Raw genomic sequence first — 22,142 nt, forward strand, 5'->3', positions numbered from 1 at the left:
ATGACCTCTCTAAGGATTTACTCGTCTACAGAATATTTCATAAACATGAGAAAAACAATCATTATTGATTTTGTATTTTGATTAGATGCACATCAATAAAAACAATCTTTACTGGCATTGCTTATATATCTATTTTTAAATAGATTAATATTGAAGTTGAAATCACATCCAAATTGCTAAAAAATCATTTGGGGTAGACTTTGTTAATATTTCATCAAATTGATTCTTGTCATTTTCCAATCATTTTACTAAAATTGGCAAACCCTGTTACACTTCAAAGTATACATAGCATTGTTTTAACCTAATGGTTTCTTATCAATATACTTTCCATTTAGTCTGAACAGAGACCTTAAGAAAATATTGTGCTTAAACAAAAATCTTTTATTTATTATAAATGCCTTTTGTTTAGTCAGTTTTAAGTGGATCAATGGAAATGAAAGTACAGAGTTGGTTGTGAGACTAGTATTTCAAACACATACACACACACACATATACACTCACTTTAAGCTTTCTATAGAGATAAAGAAATAACAAGTAGCAGGATGTTGTGTAATGTATGTTTATGAATATATCTTAATCTTGTCTGTTTGAAGCAATCTTTTAGTCAATGAAACCAGATTTTACTTAATAACGCACCTCCTCCACCTCTCTAACTATGTGCTAGCTTTCTATAGAACAAGCAGGCAAAGATGAAATGACATATTTTGATGAGATCTTGCAGTGGCTTACTTACAAACATTATTTTGCATTTGCTTGTCGTTTCCTTCACTAAACTCGAACATTTGTTGGAATTAAGGTCTATTGAAGTATAGGAATGCATTGTGCTGTGAGGGGATACATTAAGAGTTAATCGGAGAATGACGATGGGAGAAAAAGAGGCAGTTGGCAATATAAATCAGCACATTGAGTGAGTGAACTAGATAAAGTCAATGCTTATATACGCCATCAATTATTAGAACAAATAGTGCAGTATCATCATAGAGAATATAATGGCTAAGAGAGAATGTGAATTACTTAGTGGAAAGAATACTCATTTAGTTCTTAAGCCAAATTTACGTATCAATTATTTATATGAGAAGGGTTTAATGACGTTTAGCTATATTTCATTGCTAAAACTATATAAATGCTTTAAATTTCACATAGGAAACATATATGGAAGAGATTAATGAATGATGCTAGTATTCTATCATCATTCACACTACCACATCATAGGAGGTAATGTACCTGGGTATTAATTCAACCTTTTCTAAATAGTTATCACATGATTGTTATTTTATGTAATACAATTGCAGCATTACTATATTACTGCTATAGTACTAATCATTACTCCTATAACACTAATCATTACTACTTTAACACTAATCAATATTGCTATAATATTAATCATTACTATTACTATAATACTAATTAATCATTATCATTTCTATTATTACTGTTATAGTATTAATCATTATTGTTACTATGTTGCTGCTGTAATTCTAATTAATACTTATCATTACTACTTTAATACTAATTATTATTACTACTATTACTGCCAGTATAGTAAGCATTATTGTTACTTTTATAGTGAATACTATACTTATTAATATTGCTGGTATTTTAAAATTCTAAATTTGTTAGTTTACCATTGAGATAGTCAAAATACCATTGAGATATATAGTTAAAATAACTAAACACAGATGCAACAACAGTTAGGTTAGTATTGCTTTTGACAAAGTCTCCATGTAATGTGAATGTTTAGCATAGATCTAATTTTGAAACAATGCAAGAGAAATTAGTTTTAGTATTGTAGAGTGAATGATGATAGACAGCAGATAGTTGTGTTGTTTGATCAACTGAACTAGCAACTCGTTACATTAGAATGTAAGTAACTGAGCAGACAACAGATACATGTATCCCATCATGCTGAGAATTAGCATGATACAGTGTGTGGGACAAGACCAGAACTTTAAACCACAATCCATCCGATGAGCTTCTACTATATTTCTGTCTACACAATGTTACTCATAAGGCTTGGATTGATCTAAGGCTATGTTTGGGTAAAGGACTTGCCCAAGATACTGCACAGTGGGATTAAACCCAGGACATTATCTATTCTCAGTGATAAAATAATGTTTAATATCATAATTCCTCATGCTGCTTATCAATGACCCTCAATATCTCCTTCACTTTACTATAAAAGCCTTCTTTCTATAAGTCCTCTTCACCACCACCACCTCAAACAACTTGTTTAATGTACCTTGTTGTCAATATAAAGGGATCTGAGCAGCACTGCCATGTTTCACATAATGTTGACTATGTTAATTCTTCAAATAACTTATTGCTAACAGACAGCATAGAAGTAAAGAAATACTCAAAACTTTAGATTAGTTTTATGTTGTTGCCATAAAACTTATATCAACCAATTGTCATTAGTAAGTCAGAATTATTTGATTATCTTCGTGTTGGTATTATTTGCCATCATAAAAATGGTATTATGAGACATTTGCTTTGAATGTAGAAAATTAAGCTAAAAATTACATGTAGTCTTGCCTGTATTCTTTTCAAAGTAATTAATGGGTTATTTCAATGACTAAATGAAGGTAACAGTATTTTCTTGAATGATTTATTTCAGTAAGTAAATCTCCATACGATAATAATTTTTATATCTTCTTAAATTGGTCCAAAACCATAAGAGTGTAAAGTCAATCATCAAAAGCTAGGAGAAAGGAAAATATGCAATAGAACAGGATCTGCTTAGTGAGGAGGCAGGAATCTATGGCATTCATATAGTGTAGGCATCGTTTGATTGTGGATATAATATTAAAAAAATGTCTAAATCTTGTCAAGTATTCAGCTAGCAATAAACGTAAGAGTATAATCAACATCAAAGTAGCAGATATGGACTGGTATCACAGGAAGCTTCTAAAGTGTACACAAACATTATATGCTGTACATAGTTTCATGTTTCTGGTAAAGAACATAAATAGAATTGGTCAGCTTTGATAAATATCATAACAAAACCAGATCATAAAAGTATTGTAGTTGTTGTTGTTGATGTCTCTTGAACGTAAAAATTTAATACAGTTTGAAACTGGATCAGGGGAAAGTGTTTTGGAGCTTAAGAACAAAAGAAAATGAAACTTATCTCTCCAACATTGCGGTATCTCACAAAGAGAGATGTCTTTTATTTAAAGCAACCCAAGAATTTCAATATTTTGACCATTTTGAAGGTTGTTATGAAATTAGTAAAATGTTATACATCACAGTCGATGTTTTTTGTTTTACATTTGAAGAGAACATTACCAAAATTGCATTAAGAGTTAAGTCGATAACTCAACAATTTTTAAATGCTGATCACCTGCTTCTTGATAATTTTGACAATGTAGGTACTGGAAGATGGTTGTAATGAAAAGAGAGGTGTAACTAGGGTAGTATAGTGGTAAATGGTCAGGAAGTTGCTAACAAATACAGAGTTTTGATGATGTGTGGTAGTAAGTGATAGGTACTAAATATAATTTGTTGGATGTTGATCAGATATGTGTTTCAAATGGCTGGCGGGAACTAGTAGAGGTTACTTTTGACAGAAGCAAACTAGAAAATGAATGGGTTGAAGTGGGATAAGATAATATGGTAGATGATACAAGGTTGTGAACAATAGTGGAATTCTGCAGATTCCACATCTAACCCATGTTTTAAGCAATAATGATGATGAACATAAAATTTTAAAAAAACATTGTAGCAGAGCGAGCCCAACTAGAGAGCAAAGTAAGTCAGAATCATTATATTTAAGGATCTAAAAATAATTGAACTAAAGCTGAAAGATATGTTATAACTAAAATTAGCTGAGTGTATAATATAATGAAAGATATATTGACCACTGTTGCTCTTAATTGTACTATATAATCACTTGATATACTAAAAGTTCTACAGCAAACCCTAACTTTAAATATTTTTGATAAATTATGGGCATGAAAGATTGATTATTCGATCATGGTCTAAAAAAATTGTAAACTGTTTTCTCTATTAGTAATGTCACTAAGTGTTTGTATTTTCTAAAATAAATTTCAACTGGTTTAAGGGAGTGTTTAATAGTGTCAAATTTGATAGCTATATAATTGTGTAAGAGAGAATTCAGTTTGTCAGAAAAGAAAGTGCTAACATTTCTAATAAAACCACCACCAATTGACTGTATTTCATAAGTTTTGCATGTATGAACACTGGTGGGATTAAAGGTAATCCTAACAGAATTTGAACTCAGAACATTAAGGTATTTACTCTGGCTCTTTACCATCTTGGTCACCTCTAACTTTCATTGCTTCTACCATTAACCTTATTAATAATTTCTACTTGTGATATTCATGCTTTTCATAAGGCATTTACTAAGTGAAACAGTCCTGAATTGAAACCTGCTCGCAGGTATAGCTCTCTGAGGATTTGTGGTACTGTGTTTGCTCTAACGATAATAGTAATTTCTAATTAAGTCTGATGTTTCAGTTGTTTTCTCCCACATGAAATCAAAACTGAAGCTCAATGACGATTGTGCTACTTTGATATGGGTGGGTAAACATACTTTCGGAACCACCTGTTTTTTCAGACTCTAAAACAGCCATAGCTAAAATGATAACGTCATGTCATTTCTATCTGTAGCTCATTGGAATGGGCTTTGAAATGAAATAGAAAGCTTCCTATATTATTATGGAACAATGATAATATTAATAGAGACTTTATTTAAATGACATCAATAACCATTGTGGGTGGAATATCTCAGCATTCATAATAAAGTATATAATGAAATTATGATACAAGTGTGTATACTGATAAATATCAGAACATATTGCATATGTATGTGTGTACTTGACGTACATATATTTTTACTTATATATTTATCTCATGGTGATATATTATCTGATTGTCCTAGCTAAATTAAGTCTTCTCTGGATTCATGTTACCATGTGGTTGTCTATCGATCATTTATGCTTTTGTTGCTTAATCTAGCAGAATAATAGCTTTGAAAAAGATTAATACTTAATTATTAATTTTGTTGATATTTTAGAAAATATTTCCTCATGTTAAATAGATTTTTTTTATTCATTTATTATATAATATGTCAAAGATTATACTTCCTATGTCATTCAAACAGTTTATATCATTGTTAACTGAAGCATTTCTCTCCTTCCATCACCATTTCACTCTCTTCATTCTAACATGCATGACTAATTGTTGTTAATTCTCATTTTAGCAGGCTATACACCAACACCATGGGGCTTCAGGTCCCAATAGAAGAACATGCCAGATTTGTCAGGGTGCACCTTGCAGTTTCTCACTCCACCCAGTAGCTGTATGTCACTCAAACATTGACAATTGACTTGATAGAATATCTTTTGAAAGAAAATTACACACATATATATATACATATATATGATATATATATTATATATATATATAACATGTAGCTAATTTGCATTTTAAAATTTTTAAATGCAGCCATTGATATAGTTTTTTACAAAGATATTTTATAAATTTCATGTCCCCCTCAACAGGCAGCTCGTTACATTTTGACTTTGTTATTTGGATTTTTATAGGAATTATTGAATTGCAGTATTGTATGATAGGACTATCTTCAACGACTATAGAAACAAAACTATTGGTCAGATATAAATAATGCCAAGATGTTTCACTAATAACAGAAATATTCCAAATTTAAATAAGGGCTTATGACGACATTATTATTATTATTCCACAATTTAAACACTCCTTTGCTGCTTTCAATATAACATATTCAGAGATTAACAAGCAGATGCATTAATATTATAAATGTCCAGCTTATAATAGCGGACCTCTAAAACACCCAACACACGAATTGCTTTGGGCACAATACCTGTTCACTTATCGACTCACCCTGCTGTGGCATATTTTCTTATCAAACAATAAAATAATTCAAATGCAATATTGAATAAACTATTTTCTTTACTACATAACAATATTTTGATAGTACATAGTTATGGCTGACTCAATATCATTATAGTACTCACCTGAAGTGAAAATCATTGTCTGTTATTTTCTATGTAGACTGTGTTTTAAACAAAATACAGCCTGTCAACAATGACATGTAGTCTGTACTTGACTAAGTATAGTTTATACACCATAAAAACAGCATACTATTGCTTTGGTGCACCAATGGTAGCAGGCCCAATAACATATATTTCAACTTACATTAGGGTTAGGGTTATGGATAGTAGCTCAAAGCAAAATTCTCTTTTGCAGATGTTTCCTTATAGTCAATTTTACAAAGCTACCAGCTTCTGAAGGACGCCACCTGTTTGGGGGCAATAGGATTGAATGGTTTTGTTGATTAGCCCCAAATTTAAACCATTAATCCAGCACTACAATGGCACTCGAGATGACTATTTGATAAACTGGCACTGAAAGTTGCAAATCACAATTGATTTGCTTCCCTCTTCAACTCCTCACAGACAATTGTTAACAACTGGAGCTACACTCTTTCAAAACAATCAATTGTTTCACCATTTTAACTCTTCTCACTTTCCTCATTATTTCCTCATTATAATCTTTATTCCCATATTAATTAGAATAATAATTTCTCCAATAGTCTTAGTTTAATCATCACAGTCTATTTTGATATAATTTTGAACGATTTCATCTTTATTATTAAACATGAGGTCTTTTTTTATGCTAATTGTTACAAAGAAATCATTATTTAGTAATCAAGCACTTTATAATTCATCAGGTTTACTCATATTATACAACCATAATTATGCCATTCTTGTCTTAAATCGCAATAAGGTCTATTGGCAATTCCAAATTAGAGAGTGATATAGACTTCCACAAATATCGTTTGAAGCTACATACTTTACAAACAAAAGTATGAGTGCAGACCCATGTTATCCTAAACTATAATTATATTTCTTTAAACACCCTTTCCTACATCCAAAATTTAAATTAAAAGATGTTTTCATTCATCTTCTGCTTATTCTAATATTTTTGCATTTTCTTTTTCACCACTTTTTCACACTCACACACACACGCATTTTAAGAATTTCTTCACTCACAATTTACAATAATATTGAACTGATAGTTTTATAGGAAGTAACTAGTGTGTAGCTAGACTACTTCTTTCTAATGACCAAATCTTGACAAAACATTACTCCACTCATCATTGTTTCGGTCAAGTATATAACAAGCAATTATTAACAAAACTTAATACTAACACTTTTTACTTTATAAAAACTAACAAATCTGTATTAACTAACATTAGTGATGCTAACTTTTTACTAACTCCATCCTCTTAACAATGCTGCTGTTTCTATGACTACTATTATTCTACAAATACTATTATTACTGCTGCTGCTGCCACTGCTACTTAATACATTGTCTCTCCTCCTCCTCCTCCTCCTCCTCTTCCTACTACTACTATTACTACTACTACTACCACTACTACTACTACTACTATTTTAGTCACCAACAGCAGGCCACCCCAAGCACCAGCTGGCAATACCGACATCAACAGACCAGCATCTTTGCAAGTACAACACCACATCTTATGGCTAGTCTTCACAATAAAGAACACTTTCAAAAACTCAAAGAAGGTAGTTTGCAATGCATGAATTTCATGGATTGGTGAAGTATATATATTCCTGTTTGATGTATATGAAAAAAAAAAAAAAAAAAAAAGAAAGACAGAAACAGGATGATTGCAAAAATATGTTTTAATTCTGCTGCTGCTACTACTACTACTACTGCTACTGCTATTGCGCTTGCATGAATTTTGTCTTCAGCTTTGGCTTCAAACACTCTGCATGATCTGTTTTTTGAAAATAAAACAATGTTCAAATTGCATGTATGCATCATTATTTTTTATATTATTATTTTTTTTTTTATTACAACACATCAAAATAGTATTTTTCTTGAAAGTAAACTACAAAATGTCTTTCTGCTCTAGGTAGATATTTTCCAAGTGACTTTAGGTTATGATTCTCTGATGTTCTATGTTTGGAAAGTCTTCATAAAGATAAAACTGATCTTTCTTAATTACCCATTTTCTTCACAGAACACAAAACTGAACAATTATTGATTCCTCCACCTGCTAAATGTCCACAACTGTTCAGTATTTTGGGGGTTTTTGGGGTTATTGTATTTTTTTTTTCCTTTTAATCTTTTTCCTTTCATAATTCCACTGTTTTCATTGGTTTAGAAATTGTGTTCAGCCAATAAAAATTCTCTTTTTCTTTTATTAATGTGTTAAATTAATATTTCTCTATTCCACAAGCACATACATATATAAACAAACATATACACATTAATATTTCTCAGTTCTGCAAACACAACACACACACACACACACACACACACACACACACACACACACCAATTAATATTTCTCTGTCCCACAAACTCACACACACACACACACACACATAAATCTCTTGTTATTGTAACTTCATATACAGTTGAGAATTACCGTGAGACAGTTGCTGTGTAGAGTCATCAAAGAACTCTTTTCGCATTTAATGTTTGAACAGAGCTAAAAAACAAAGTTAATGATATTCTTAATATGAATATTGATCCTTAATTATTGGTTTCTGGAGTATTCATGATGATAAATAATCATTTAAAAATCAATCAGTCATTTCTCATTGATACCACCACCATCCTCCTTTCCCTGTGACTGTTCTGTTGTTGCAAACATGAAATGGCTCATACTTTGTCTCAGATATTACAATTTGATGAAATTGTAATTCATATTCAGATTATTGGAATATTTCACCAAAAATTATAGATTTAATGAAAAATAAAACCAAAACTATGTTAAATTTGCCATTTCTTAATGCTATTCTGTGCTTAGATGTTTTTGGAAGAGCTGCCATGTTCAGAACTATACATTCTGTCCAATTACAGTCTTCCCCAGCTCTTTTGTTTTGATAATGAGGTATATTGCTATATATTACCTATATCTATTGGTTATTTAATGAAACATACTATTCCTTTCTTTGAGACACCTCTCTTTATGAAGCTAATACTGTGTGAGCAGTTAAAATCATTCATGTTACTCTTTGTAGCAATATTAGATTGTTTCACCAAGTGAATAATTTGTATAATATGGTAAAAACAACCAAGAAATCTGTTCAGATAATTTTCCTGAAACACTCTATTTTCTAGATTAGATTTACAAAACTTACAGAATAACTCGACACCAAATATATTTGTCCCCATAGTAATTATGCATTATCTCTACTCTTACATATTTGTAGCTGTCTACATCTCCACACATGTTGATAGAGATTGCAATAAGAGAGCAATATATTATTATCAGACATGCAGCCTTTGTATACCATTATTTGTTTCTCAGCATTTTGCATACACACACTTCTTGAAACATATAAATTTCTATTTCATTTTATATGCAGTACACACCTTTAAGATTTTCTTTATTTAATTATTTACTTTGAATTACGCAAGAACCAAATGCTGGTTTTTCTCAATTTGTTTGATACAAAAACATTATAACATTGAGTTTCCAAGATAATTAAGAAACAGTATTACAATGAATTTTGAAGTCATTTGTATGTAGAGCTAAAAAAGAGTACTCTCTGAAATAGCTTGTTTGTGCATTTACTTTAACGTTACTTGCCAACTGACTGTCAATTATCTTTCTTATATTTCCATTTTTGATCCACAGTTCAGCAGAACTCAGAAGAAACCAAGATAGACTTGCGGAATAATTTAAAAAAGTCTAAACTGGTAAGTAAACCAAACAGTGACATCGGTGAAGCCTCTTAACTACATTAACAGGAAAAAAATCTTTCCAATAAACTCTACAACACTGCTACAGCCAATATTGCGATTATCATTTTTTTTTCTTTTTTGTGATGTAAATTAATGTGTGTGTTTTTTTCCACCATTGCTACTTTAAAAACTAATCTTCCATTATTTATTTTGATTAAGATTTTTTTGTTAGTTTTTTTTTTATCTGTTATTAGAGGATTGATAGAAGAGTTTACTGGAAACACATCACAAAGGGAGGGGGTGCAAATATAATCAATGAATGACTACAATAATAACAGAGATCTATTAGTCAGTAGGTGTCTTTTAAGATGTTCTCCATTGTTCTGCTTATAATGGAGTTAAAGGTATAGATTGGCATTGTTTTATATGTGTCAGAGAGAGAGGGTGAGAGAGAAAGAGGCAGAGGTTACCAGTAGCTTCAAGTGTAGGGGTTAAAGAAGGTAAGGTGAATAAATCAATTAATGTGAGATCCTCAGACATAGAAGTGGGTTGAAGTGACACTAGTCGTTTACAAGGTGCTGGCTGATTTAGCAGCAGCAGCCGTATTAATTGCTGTTGAGGTAATTAGAGAGAAACTGCACTAAGGTCTGAAGATAATATAGTACAGTGTATTGAATAAGACAGGATTTAAAACAATGAATGGTGCATTTCTGACAAGCGGTACTTTACAAATAACAATCATCTTTCTTTAGTTGATCTTGAGAAAGGTATTGACATCCTGTCATGTTATATAATGTAATATATAGTAAATGGTTCCAGGACAGGGTTCTCGTAACACCTGCATTCAACAGATAACCTCAGCCACTAGATATTAAATGAAAAAACAATTGTTTCAGAGACAAAATATGTATAAATGAAATATCAAAATAAAAAAAAAATTTTTAATTACCATAAATTTGTGAAAAAAAATCTTAAAAGCAGATAATAGTAAGAATATGTTGTTTATTGGACTCTAGTAACCTTTGAAAAGATTTGGCTTAATATTGGATAATTGAAATGTTGTGCAGTATCTAGTTTTCTGTAATATTTAGTTTTTATTCTTAGAAAAGCCCAATTCACACAAATATGTTGTTGCAAACAGTAATAGATCTCAAACAGCCAGTTTTGATAAATATGGATATTTGCCAAATATACCACACCATATCAGAATTCTTTCAAACTTAGCCTTCAACTGACTCTCTGAATAATTTTAAATTTTTGTAATCCATTTACAGAAACTCTCTTGGCTTTTCTTTAACTTTGAACAGAATTTGTATGTAATAATTATCAGTGTTCTTCAAATTTGGGAAATACTCAGAGGTTTTAATAAGCCACAGAGATGATTGTTAATTGTGGATATCAACTATAAAGTCACTAAGAATTGGAAACATTCAAATGTGCTTTTTTCCACAATTGAAATCCAGTATTGCAATTTGTAATATCATTCACCTTCAGCTTGGAAAACACTCATTTCTTTCTCTTGCAGAGATAAACAAGATTTATACAGTTTTGTAAATATATCAGCTAAATATGCAATTTTTGATAGCTGTATCATATTTGTTAATCTGCTGGATAATCAAAATTTATTAATTGATAAAAATATGCCATGCAAATTCAAACAAAATATTATTTGAATTCTTTCCACAATTCAATCTTGCAATAATATTACCTCATAGCCATCGAATTTTTATATGTCAAATTGAAATGATTATAAAGACAAGCCATATCTTCACATAAGCCTTTAGGAAAAAAAAAAGCAGTTGCAAGAGCTGAGATTCAATAAAACTGATAATTAGCACTGTTGTATCCAAAAGTCACTTTAATCTGATATCTTTTCTGTTAGTAATCCACCTGTGTGAAGGAAGTAGAGTATGATTAGAATTGTTGGCAACTTGGCTGCCAATCACTTTCCCTAAAATATTTCCTTTGCCCCTCTACTGCATACTGCAGTATATTTATCCAAGCATATATCATGGGTTTTCATTAAATTATTGATGCAATTAAACCTGTTATTTCCCATGATATGTATTTTCAAATTTCACATAAAAGTAAATCTTCGATTTTTTTAATGAAATCATAGCAAGCAAAACCAAATTACCAGTCTAGTAATGTTTGTAGTAAGGCGGCGAGCTGGCAGAAACGTTAGCACGCCGGGCAAAATGCTTAGCAGTATTTCGTCTGCCGTTACGTTCTGAGTTCTAATTCCGCCGAGGTCGACTTTGCCTTTCATCCTTTCAGGGTCGATTAAATAAGTACCAGTTACGCGCTGGGGTCGATATAATCAACTCGATCCATTTGTCTGTCCTTGTTTGTCCCCTCTGTGTGTAGCCCCTTGTGGGTAGTAAAGAAATAGTAATGTTTGTGGACTGTTCTAGTTGTATGTCACACACATGTAATTGTTGCCATCTAGTGATCTATTCTAACTGTATACCACATTCATGCAATTGTGAAATAATTTTTGTTCCCAATCATGCGGTCTTAAGTTCAGCCCCAGTGCACAGCACTTTCAGCAAGTGCCTTCTACTATAGTCCTGGCCTGGCCAAAGCCTTGCGGATTTAGTAGACAGAAACTGAAAAAAGCCTGTCGTGTGTGTGCGTGAACCCTTGAGTAGACATCACATAATGGTTGTAAATGAGAATCATCATTAAACAAACAAGGTTGTTTGCTTCCAGTCTTCCATGAAAATATATATCTAGCTATGGAAAAACATTATATTTCTTGGAAACGGGTGAGGCTTTTTATCCCCCTTCTGCTAGTCAAAGGCACAAAGCTCAATAGACTTTGTAAATTTCAAAGTATCCTACCTGAAGTTTTGGATATAAACATTTATAGAAATATTATTTATTAATAAGATTACGTTTTTAAAGTGTATTAAGATAAGAACTATAATGCTGATAATAGTTCAAGCACCTTTTCTGGATCTGTCCTCATTTATCATCAAAAACATTTAGGAATTAAGAACAAGTGTATATGATTTATAAATATACAGATAATATGATTGAAAACACATGGCATCTTATACAGACAGGCTTTTTCTACTAATCTAAGAGGATAACTTATCCAGATTTGATTAATTCCCACATGTGTCAACTGAGGTTTTTGTCATCTCTAGATCAATGAGTACTGCTACACTGAGGTCAATTACTCCTCTCCTTCAAATTTATATGTCTGCTTTTCTAATAAACTATTTTATTTTATTTCTTTATATATTGTTCATTCATCTTTGTCTGTAGGATGGAATCGCAAAAAGTTTGTGGTTTTACTTTATCAATCTTGATTTATTTTTATTGACAATAATCTCCAGTTATATAGGCACCAATAATCAGAATTTTGATCCATAGAATTCATGCTTTTGTGTGTGTGTGTATGTGTGTGTGCGCACGCGTGCGTGTGTGTGTGATGAAACCAAAGTGCAAGAAATTTAGCACCTCCTCTTTACATTTACCATAATAATGGTGGTTATTCAATTTTGTGAAGTATGTGGAACAAACGGTTATATTGTACACGTGGAGGCGCAATGGCCCAGTGGTTAGGGCAGCGGACTCGCGGTCGTAGGATCGCGGTTTCGATTCCCAGACCGGGCATTGTGAGTTTTATTGAGCAAAAACACCTAAAGCTTCACAAGGCTCCGGCAGGGGGGGGGGTGAACCCTGCTGTACTCTTTCACCACAACTTTCTCTCACTCTTTCTTCCTGTTTCTGTTGTACCTGTATTTCAAAGGGCCAGCCTTGTCACACTCTGTGTCACGCTGAATCTCCCCGAGAACTACGTTAAGGGTGCACGTGTCTGTGGAGTGCTCAGCCATTTGCATGTTAATTCCATGAGCAAGCTGTTCCGTTGATCGTATCAGCTGGGACCCTCATCGTCGTAACCGACGGAGTGCTCCTATATTATATTGTACACACCTGTCACAGTAAGATTCACTCAACTATGACTCTGCTGAGAAGCTAAAGTTGCACCATCACACTATATGGCCACTGTATTACAACTTTTATTTTTAGAAGATTTTCTTTCAATAAATCAACTCTTAATATTGAATATTTAATTAAAATGAACATTCTAATTTTATCTTAGCTATTTGAGGAAAGTAAACAGTAAAGCATCTTGCTATCCTATGATGATTTATATCAGATATTTCACTCCAGTAATGAGAGGGACAAAAATATTACTAATTTCCGTTATTATTTTTGCTCCTCCAAAGGATGATGTTATAATGGAGAACAACTGTAACAATGAAAGTCTTGGTAGCTTAGGTTCCCTGGGTAGCATCCCTGACATTATGGACAACTCAAGTGTAGAAGAAGACGTATCATCATGTCAACAGAAAGATATAACACCTTGCTTACCACTTTTTATCTCATCCAGGTGAGTATTGCTAGCATTTCAACAAAACCCTGTTACCATCTTTTGAATTACTGTTTTAATTTAATGCTGACCTTGAGTTGAATAGCTTTACTGTAAATTGAACTAATAATCGTTTTCAAAAACTTTCATGTCAGTGTTGCTAAGTTGCTATCATGACTGTAGACAAATCAGTATTCTCAAACTGTTTATTCTAATAAGTTTTGAGACCAAATTACTTGCTTCTTCAATCAAGAAAACAGAAATAACCAGCCAACCTATAATATCAATAATGAATACAAAATCATTTTTTTTTTCAAATCCCAGACAATGCATATTCTACATTATAGTTTATCTTCCTACTTCTCACCACATACCCCTAAAAGTCTTGCCATAATCAGTCTTCTTTGTCTTCCCTTTTCAGTAATTAATTAAGTTTCTGTTCATTTCTTACAACTAATCATACCAGTAGGACACTAATCTCCAGGAGTATCCATGAAGTAAAATGCTCTATTCTCCTCACCTAATAAATATATATGCAAACAAAATACAGTATATTGAAATATTATATCTCCCAATGACTTCCAATGATGATATTATGGTTTTAGTCTAAATAAAACTCATTACTGCATTTCTATTTTAAAGCAATTAATCATTTTATTGTTGTCAACATTTCAGGTTCAAGTGTCTTCGAGAATTCGATGACACGTCCCATGGAAAAAAGTGGAATAATTTTCGTCGTCGTTTAATGATGGTTTGTGAAAACAAATATTTCGAAACTGGTGTGCTAATAATGATTTTTGCAAGTAGTATTTTATTGGTAAGTAATGAAACAGCCAAGTTTCTATGTTGATATTGAAAGATGTGAGAACAAAGTAAAACGTAAGAAAAATCAAGCCAAAAGACACCTCTCTGAAAAATGACACACACACATTCAGTTAGAATGTGTATGTCCTTTCCTTTTATTGAAGGAACAGGCCATCCAATAAAACTGATCTCAGCTACAATGATGGCACCAATGTGAGCATTGATGTAACTGCATATCAAAATCAAGTCACACTCAGCTATGCCACTCATGATGACAACCCTCAGTAAGTCCTTGGCTCCACAGGGCTGCCAGCCAGTTCCTTCCACCCACACCAATGATGTCTTAGACACAGCAATCCAGAAAGTTCAAATCATGCAAGTTAGGAGATCACATGATCACACAATTCTCCTAGATCTTGTTGGATATTAACTGCTCTTTCTTCATCATGTAGATTTTGTTTCTGATAGTGGACTCCATCTCCTTGAATTACTTGGCAATGGTTCTCGTTGACCGGCTAGGGTTGTCATTAATAATGTTCTGGACCAGCTTAACAAACTGAATATGTCTGACCGTTGAGAATGTTTCTTTCCCTTGGCTACAGATGATCTGTCTCAGCCAAAAGCTTTCGACTATTTCTCACAAAGGCCCAGTCACATTCAAGAAGCTGGCAAATTCAGAGTTGCTATTGTTGGTAATTTGAGTCACAAGTACAATGTGTCTTTTTATTTCCTATGTCAGATAGGAATCTATCATGCTGATACATCTGAAAGATGAATTAGAGAGTTAAAATTTGGCACATCCCACATAACACTATATTAGCTTTTGTTCACTTAGCTTATCAAAGTATGTTCACAAATATCCAATGCATGCTGTACATGTTATATCAATGTGACTGGAATAATATTCATCTATAGCAGACACATTTGAAATAGACTCTTAATATAAAGAAATGGTTGCGTGTGTACAATAGACACATTTCAATAAAGAAACAACTTTGAAATATTGATTCAACATATTTACATTTTAAAAATAACATATTTTCTTTCTTAGAATTACTTGAAATAGATTTTTATCTCATTTCAAAATTAGTACAATATGTGGTTATCAGTTTTGCTGTTAACATTGTTGGCTGCATGCTTCGAACACTCTCCACAATATGTGGTCCTGAATGTTTTAAAATTTTTATTTTGTGGTTAATTTAATGCCTTAAAACTCCATTACTTGATTTCATAGATTTTGTCTCATTACAAGAATTTGACACATTTCAATGACATTGGATGATGTCACACTAAAAGAGAGTATGTAAGATACTTCTGGATATAAAATTGTGGTATGGATTCTTCAATTCTTTGTCTTCCAGACAATCTCTGTGATTCATGGATTTCACTGAACAAATAATCCTTTTACACTTCCTTCTTATTACCACATTGTGTTCCAGCCACATAAATGAATGCCAAATACCTATAGACAACACAATAAATAGTAAACATATTGTTTACTATTGTACATTTACAATATGCAATTGTATATTTGTGTATTGGCAAATATTGATGGCTTTAGGATGCCTTTAGATTGGAATCTGTATCAAAACATTGAACAGTAAATATACCTGTTGGCAGTTACTTCTGAAATTGTCAACAGCATTCATGGAATTTAATCATCAATCTAAACTAGCTATTGAAACAGTAAATAAATTAGATTAATGTTCTTCACAGATTCCTGTACTAGACCTTTAAAAGTCTGTAATTCAAATGATGTTCCACTTTTTACTACAGTCTTATTCACAAGATGAGATAGTCATTCAGAAACCAACCTTTCAAAATTTTTATTTAAGGCACTCATGTTTACAGTGTAAATTGCTTGTGAATATGTAAGTGAAGCTTCCATAACAGCATTATCTCAATTGACTCTGCTTCAGTGGTCATAGTGGGTGTATATAGTTTGTGCATATGTAAAAATTATCATGGCCATAACAAAGAATGCTTTCATGCAAAATCTGTCAAAGCAAACAGCCAAATTATAACAAGACTAATTATATTCCTAAGCATCTCATTCTCTATGGGTATTTTTACGCAAATCCAGAAGGAAGTAGTGGGATCTCAAGTGTATAATAGAATTATTAACCTATTTTATGCATTGTTTAAAAACATTTGTTTTTGGCATTATTATTATTGAAAGTATCATTAGGAGCGAAATAAAACTGTTTTGTCTATTAGTATTTTTAATCTTATATTTTGTTCCTTCACTGTAGTCAATTTCTCAGATAAATTAGTTAACTATACAATGTATTGCTTCCTTAAGTATCTTAGCCTAATACCTAATTATATTTTATCTCTCATAATTGATCAATTTGTTAGTGTATCTCTTCTTGAGTTAACCTATTTTATAAGTCTATTTAACCCTTTAGTGTTCACATTATTATACCAAAATTAATCCTTTTTTATCCACATTGCCTTGAACTAATCATGCATTATCTTGTAGCTGAGAGATTTTGATGAGGTAGCTGTTAATTTTTAAAACGATATTGAAGGGTTGGTGTGAGAGACCAGATCTGGCCATTTTGAACATAAAACAGGCTGAATATTTTTGGCCGGATTTGGCCGGTTTAAATGCTAAAGGGTTAAATCATATCTCATAATAAATCCTGACATATTCTAAAACTACTTTCTATTGGTATTCTTTAAACCTTAATAACACTATTTCTAATTATTTCTTGCAAATACTCTGACAAAACTGTTAGAGGTGTATTTCATAAGTTTCAAACACAATTTCTAATATCAAGTCATATTTTGCTCTTTCATTTTTGCAGGCATTTGAAGATATTTATTTACATGAAAAGCCTTACTTAAAACTTGCACTTTTTTACTTGGATATTACATTTTGTTTGCTGTTCTTCCTTGAAATGGTTCTAAAGCTTTTAGCGCTTGGGTTCGTCCATTACTATACGCACTTCTGGACCATACTTGATTTTACCATTGTTTGCGTAAGTAAAATATTTACATTATTCTATTTCAACTGTTAATTTCATTTTTTATTTATTCACTAATGTTTGTCATCCTGTCAATTCTTGTTATGTTTAAACTAAAGCATTTAACTTTAATGTATCATTAACAACATTATGGTTATTATCTACAATATCAAATCATACTATATTAAACATTTAATCCGTAATAGAGACATCAGACAGCAACATTATTTTCTCACTCAGCCTTTTTAGAAATTAGGTAACATTCCCATTTAACAAAAAACTGATTCTTGGATATTTCAACTAATTGTTTGCAGGTTTATCCATTTAATGTTAACAGGAAACAGACAAATGAGAAAATACTAAAAACTAATGAGGCAAAACCACATAAACGTTTTTTTTTTGTTCCTCGTGTTTTTCATATTTTGTAACTTGAACTATGAATTAAAATCATTTTGAAATAATTCTTTCTCGGATAGTGGATACAACTCTAGTAAAAAGTGAACAATAGCATTAAATATTGTAAAAGATTTGGTGAAAACATAAACGATCTATACAACAAATTAATTTCTTTAGCATTTCCACTGAAATAACTTATACACACACACACACACATGCATATATACACATACACACACACACATATATATACATACATATATATGTGTGTGTGTGTGTTCTGGAATCTTTCACAGCCTTGGATTTTTATCACATTCTGAAAACTTTATATATATATATATATATATACACACACACACACACACACACACACACACACACACACACACACATATATATATATATGTATGTGTCTGTATGCATATGTATGCATATATATATATATATGTATGTGTCTGTATGTATATATGCATGTATGTATGTATTCATGTATGTATGTACACAAGCATACATATGATTGGACATGCTCAATGCATGACAATCAAACCACTCAGGTTTTGACTCTAATGCTAATCACATTAAATTCCCACTGTTACTTGTACACACAGGTCATCCATATTCAAGGGTGGGCTACGAAGTATAACATAGAGCATGGCAATAACAAGAGAAAAGAGCATTGACTTGATACTCTTTTAGATATATATGTATATGCATGTATGTGTGTGTGTGTGTGTGTGTGTATATATATATATATATATATAATTTTTCAGAATGTGATAAAAATCCAAGGCTGTGAAAGATTTCAGAACATTTATGAAGAGAAGGTCTTACAGCTGTTTCCAGGCTATTCTATATATCCCTTCATCGGAGACGGTGTGAGAAAATGGTTAAGCTATAGTTATTCTAGATAAGATATGAAGCAGAGAGTGAAGTGGAGGAATTAAAATAGACGTGAGATATGCAGGGATATTGTATCTGCAGTTCCATTATTTAGGCAGAATGGTATACATATAAGATTCTTGTACCTTGTGTGTAAGTTCCAATAGTATTTAAAATTGGTTGTTCCAAGCATAGAGTTTATAAACAGTGTTATTATATATATATATATATATATATATATATATATATATATATATATATATATATATAATTGACGATGATGACAATGATAATTAAAATCACGATAAGGGTGAAAAAAATTGAATATTAATTAATAACAAGTAATAAGAGAGAGACCACATGTGGTCTCCCTCTTATTACTTATATATATATATATATATATAATGTGTGTGTGTGTGTGTATATGTACACACACATGCATACATACATCATCATTTAACGTCCATGTTACATGCTGGCATGGGTTGGATGTGTGTGTGAGTGTATATATATACATATATATATATATATCATCACTTAACATACATATATATATAAATATATAATATATAAACTTTGGTTTAAAATTAACCAAATTCCTCTTACATTAGTGTCTGTTATTTGCATGAGCTTTGCTTATTTAAATGTTACTTAGAAAAATGTCAATTTTTATTAATGGAAGATGCCATGTATGCCAAAAACAATTTTGTGAACATCTTCTAAGGCAGCTGTCAATTTATTCTGGCAAACCATTAATAGTGATCTATAGATGCCTATCACATGTTTGTATGATAATAATAATCAATGACACAGAAAAGGATTCTTAGCAGAGAAATTTATTGGTAAAATTCACAGACACTTTTGTTATTTCTACTTGGTTCTTTTTCATTTTTATTTTTCTCTTTCTCTCATTTCATAAGATATTTCAAAGTTGATACTCATTTTGAATTATATCAATTTCTAGGAAATACTTATCAATAATTTAGAGTTCATTGGAATTCTCTTTGAAATAATAATATTCCACAAAGATTGAATTACTTTTGATTGAAATAATCCTGTTTTCTTTAATAGCTTGTCTTTTAAAAGCCCACCCACTCATTTTTTTTTTATTGGTTCTTTTAAAGATTTATCACAAGTACATGAACCATGTTAATTGCAATAGTTTTAGATACTGACTAAAAACAAACACAGTTTACATATTGTGCTTTCTTTAAACAATCAATGCATTTCAAAAGGTGATGCTACTTTTTAAAACAGATGCACTAGATCCAGTTTGAAATCATTCATTGTGCATTATTACTTCCATAGATTTAGTAATGTGATTCTCAACATATTACATTATCACAAACATACTTTTGTTATGTTCAGAAATTTTATTGATGAGCATTATAGAAATTATTCAGTATCTTTGCATAGTTACATTCATTTATCACTATCACCATTATTCCCTTCTTTTCCACAATCCAATTCTCTATGTAATACCATTCTGTTCAACAAATATTCATCAGAACAAAATGTTTAACCTCTCGCTATTTCACCAAAATAAATATGAAATGGTTTAATGTTTGCTTTCCTTTCATAATTTAATGTCAACCCTCCATAACATAAAATTATCAAAATCTGCAAATTCCTTCACTTATGTTCTTTCACACGTCAACTATGTACAGTTCACTATATCATCATAAAGTGAAGTAATCCATGCATATACAAGTAATCCATGACTTGACAAACTAATAGCACTACAATTCAACCTGTACTTTCGCCAAACAACCTTCTCTTTGGTTTCTTTCTATTTGGATAATTCACTAATTTGTCTTTATTTCGTTTTCTCTAGATAACAATTATAAGTCTCGCAGCATCAGGTTTAGGTATGGAACAAATCACTGCTTTTCGATCCCTCCGAACACTTCGTGCACTGAGGCCTCTTCGTGCGGTCTCTCGGTGGCAAGGAATGAAGGTATGATTATATTATTTCTAGACTTTACCAGTAAATTCTTCACTGGGTATATTCCCAGCAATAACTTTCTGTTGTTATCCTGCTTGTAAACTTTTTCAGAGAACTTAGCTTTACATTAGCAATAGGAGTATCTCTGTAGACAATTGTCTGCATGTCACCCAACTTGACATTTCATGTTAATGACAGTTAAAATGGTTAAATCACCATTCCCATTCCAGGTACATTTTCCCATTCTCCGCTATATTCTTCTGATGTTACTTTTAGATCATTGTCTGTTTAATTTGTCACTAACTTTAATGAATAGCGGACTGTATGAAACTGACTTATTTTAAACCTCAACAGAGGAATTATTTAATTCAGTGGCTGTTTTATGGTATTCTTTTGTATTTTTTCTCAAGAAAGTTTGCATTGATGTAATGAAAACCCAACATAAACGATCTGGCTGTTGTAGAGGGCTGCCATGAAAGTGGTAGTGGTGGTGATAGTGGTGGGGCAGCAGTAAAATTCTAAACGTTTTTTTTTTTTACTTTCCCTTTTGTGTAAAATGGTCTTCGTGCTATAAATTACTAGCTATCATCATCATCAACATCATTACCATTACTAATGTGAGTCGGACAGCTATTGATATCAGAGCTTACAATCAAAATAGAAAGAAAACTGTCATATGCTGCTACTAAATATAACCTGACTTAATAGCAAAAATTAAAAGCAGTCTGTTTTTTTGAAAACAGTCTATCATTTTAATGCAGCAATGCTAATGGCTTGGCTTGAAAATATATTCTCAAAAGGTCACTGCTGACTGATTTTAAAACTCTTGATATGGACTGAATTTATTTCATTTCTTCAATCAATTTTTAATCTGTTAGACTCTTCTCTTTAAGATACAGCTCCTCTGCACTCCTCTGGGACACTAGACTTTTCTTGCTTTCTAATCTTTCTTGGTAGTAATGGTTTGTAGAAATATTGAAATGTATGTTAATAATATTCTCAAATAAATGTGTTTACTTTCAGCTGAGTGCAGCCAAGT

The 22,142-nt window shown here is 31.6% G+C and overlaps 1 protein-coding gene across 1 annotated transcript in view; it reads left to right on the forward strand.

Annotated features, from left to right (window-relative positions):
* LOC115221329 (sodium channel protein 1 brain) overlaps positions 1 to 22,142 on the forward strand; it is a 132,406-nt gene that overhangs the window by 94,779 nt on the left and 15,485 nt on the right. Inside the window, exons 10-14 of the mRNA XM_036510992.1 lie at positions 9,680 to 9,741; positions 13,968 to 14,131; positions 14,786 to 14,927; positions 17,725 to 17,898; positions 20,993 to 21,115. Of these exons, the coding sequence (XP_036366885.1) occupies positions 9,680 to 9,741; positions 13,968 to 14,131; positions 14,786 to 14,927; positions 17,725 to 17,898; positions 20,993 to 21,115 (665 nt within the window). The remainder of the gene's footprint in view (positions 1 to 9,679; positions 9,742 to 13,967; positions 14,132 to 14,785; positions 14,928 to 17,724; positions 17,899 to 20,992; positions 21,116 to 22,142) is intronic.

Source organism: Octopus sinensis, linkage group LG18 (assembly GCF_006345805.1).
Source record: "Octopus sinensis linkage group LG18, ASM634580v1, whole genome shotgun sequence".
Lineage (NCBI taxonomy): Eukaryota > Metazoa > Mollusca > Cephalopoda > Octopoda > Octopodidae > Octopus > Octopus sinensis.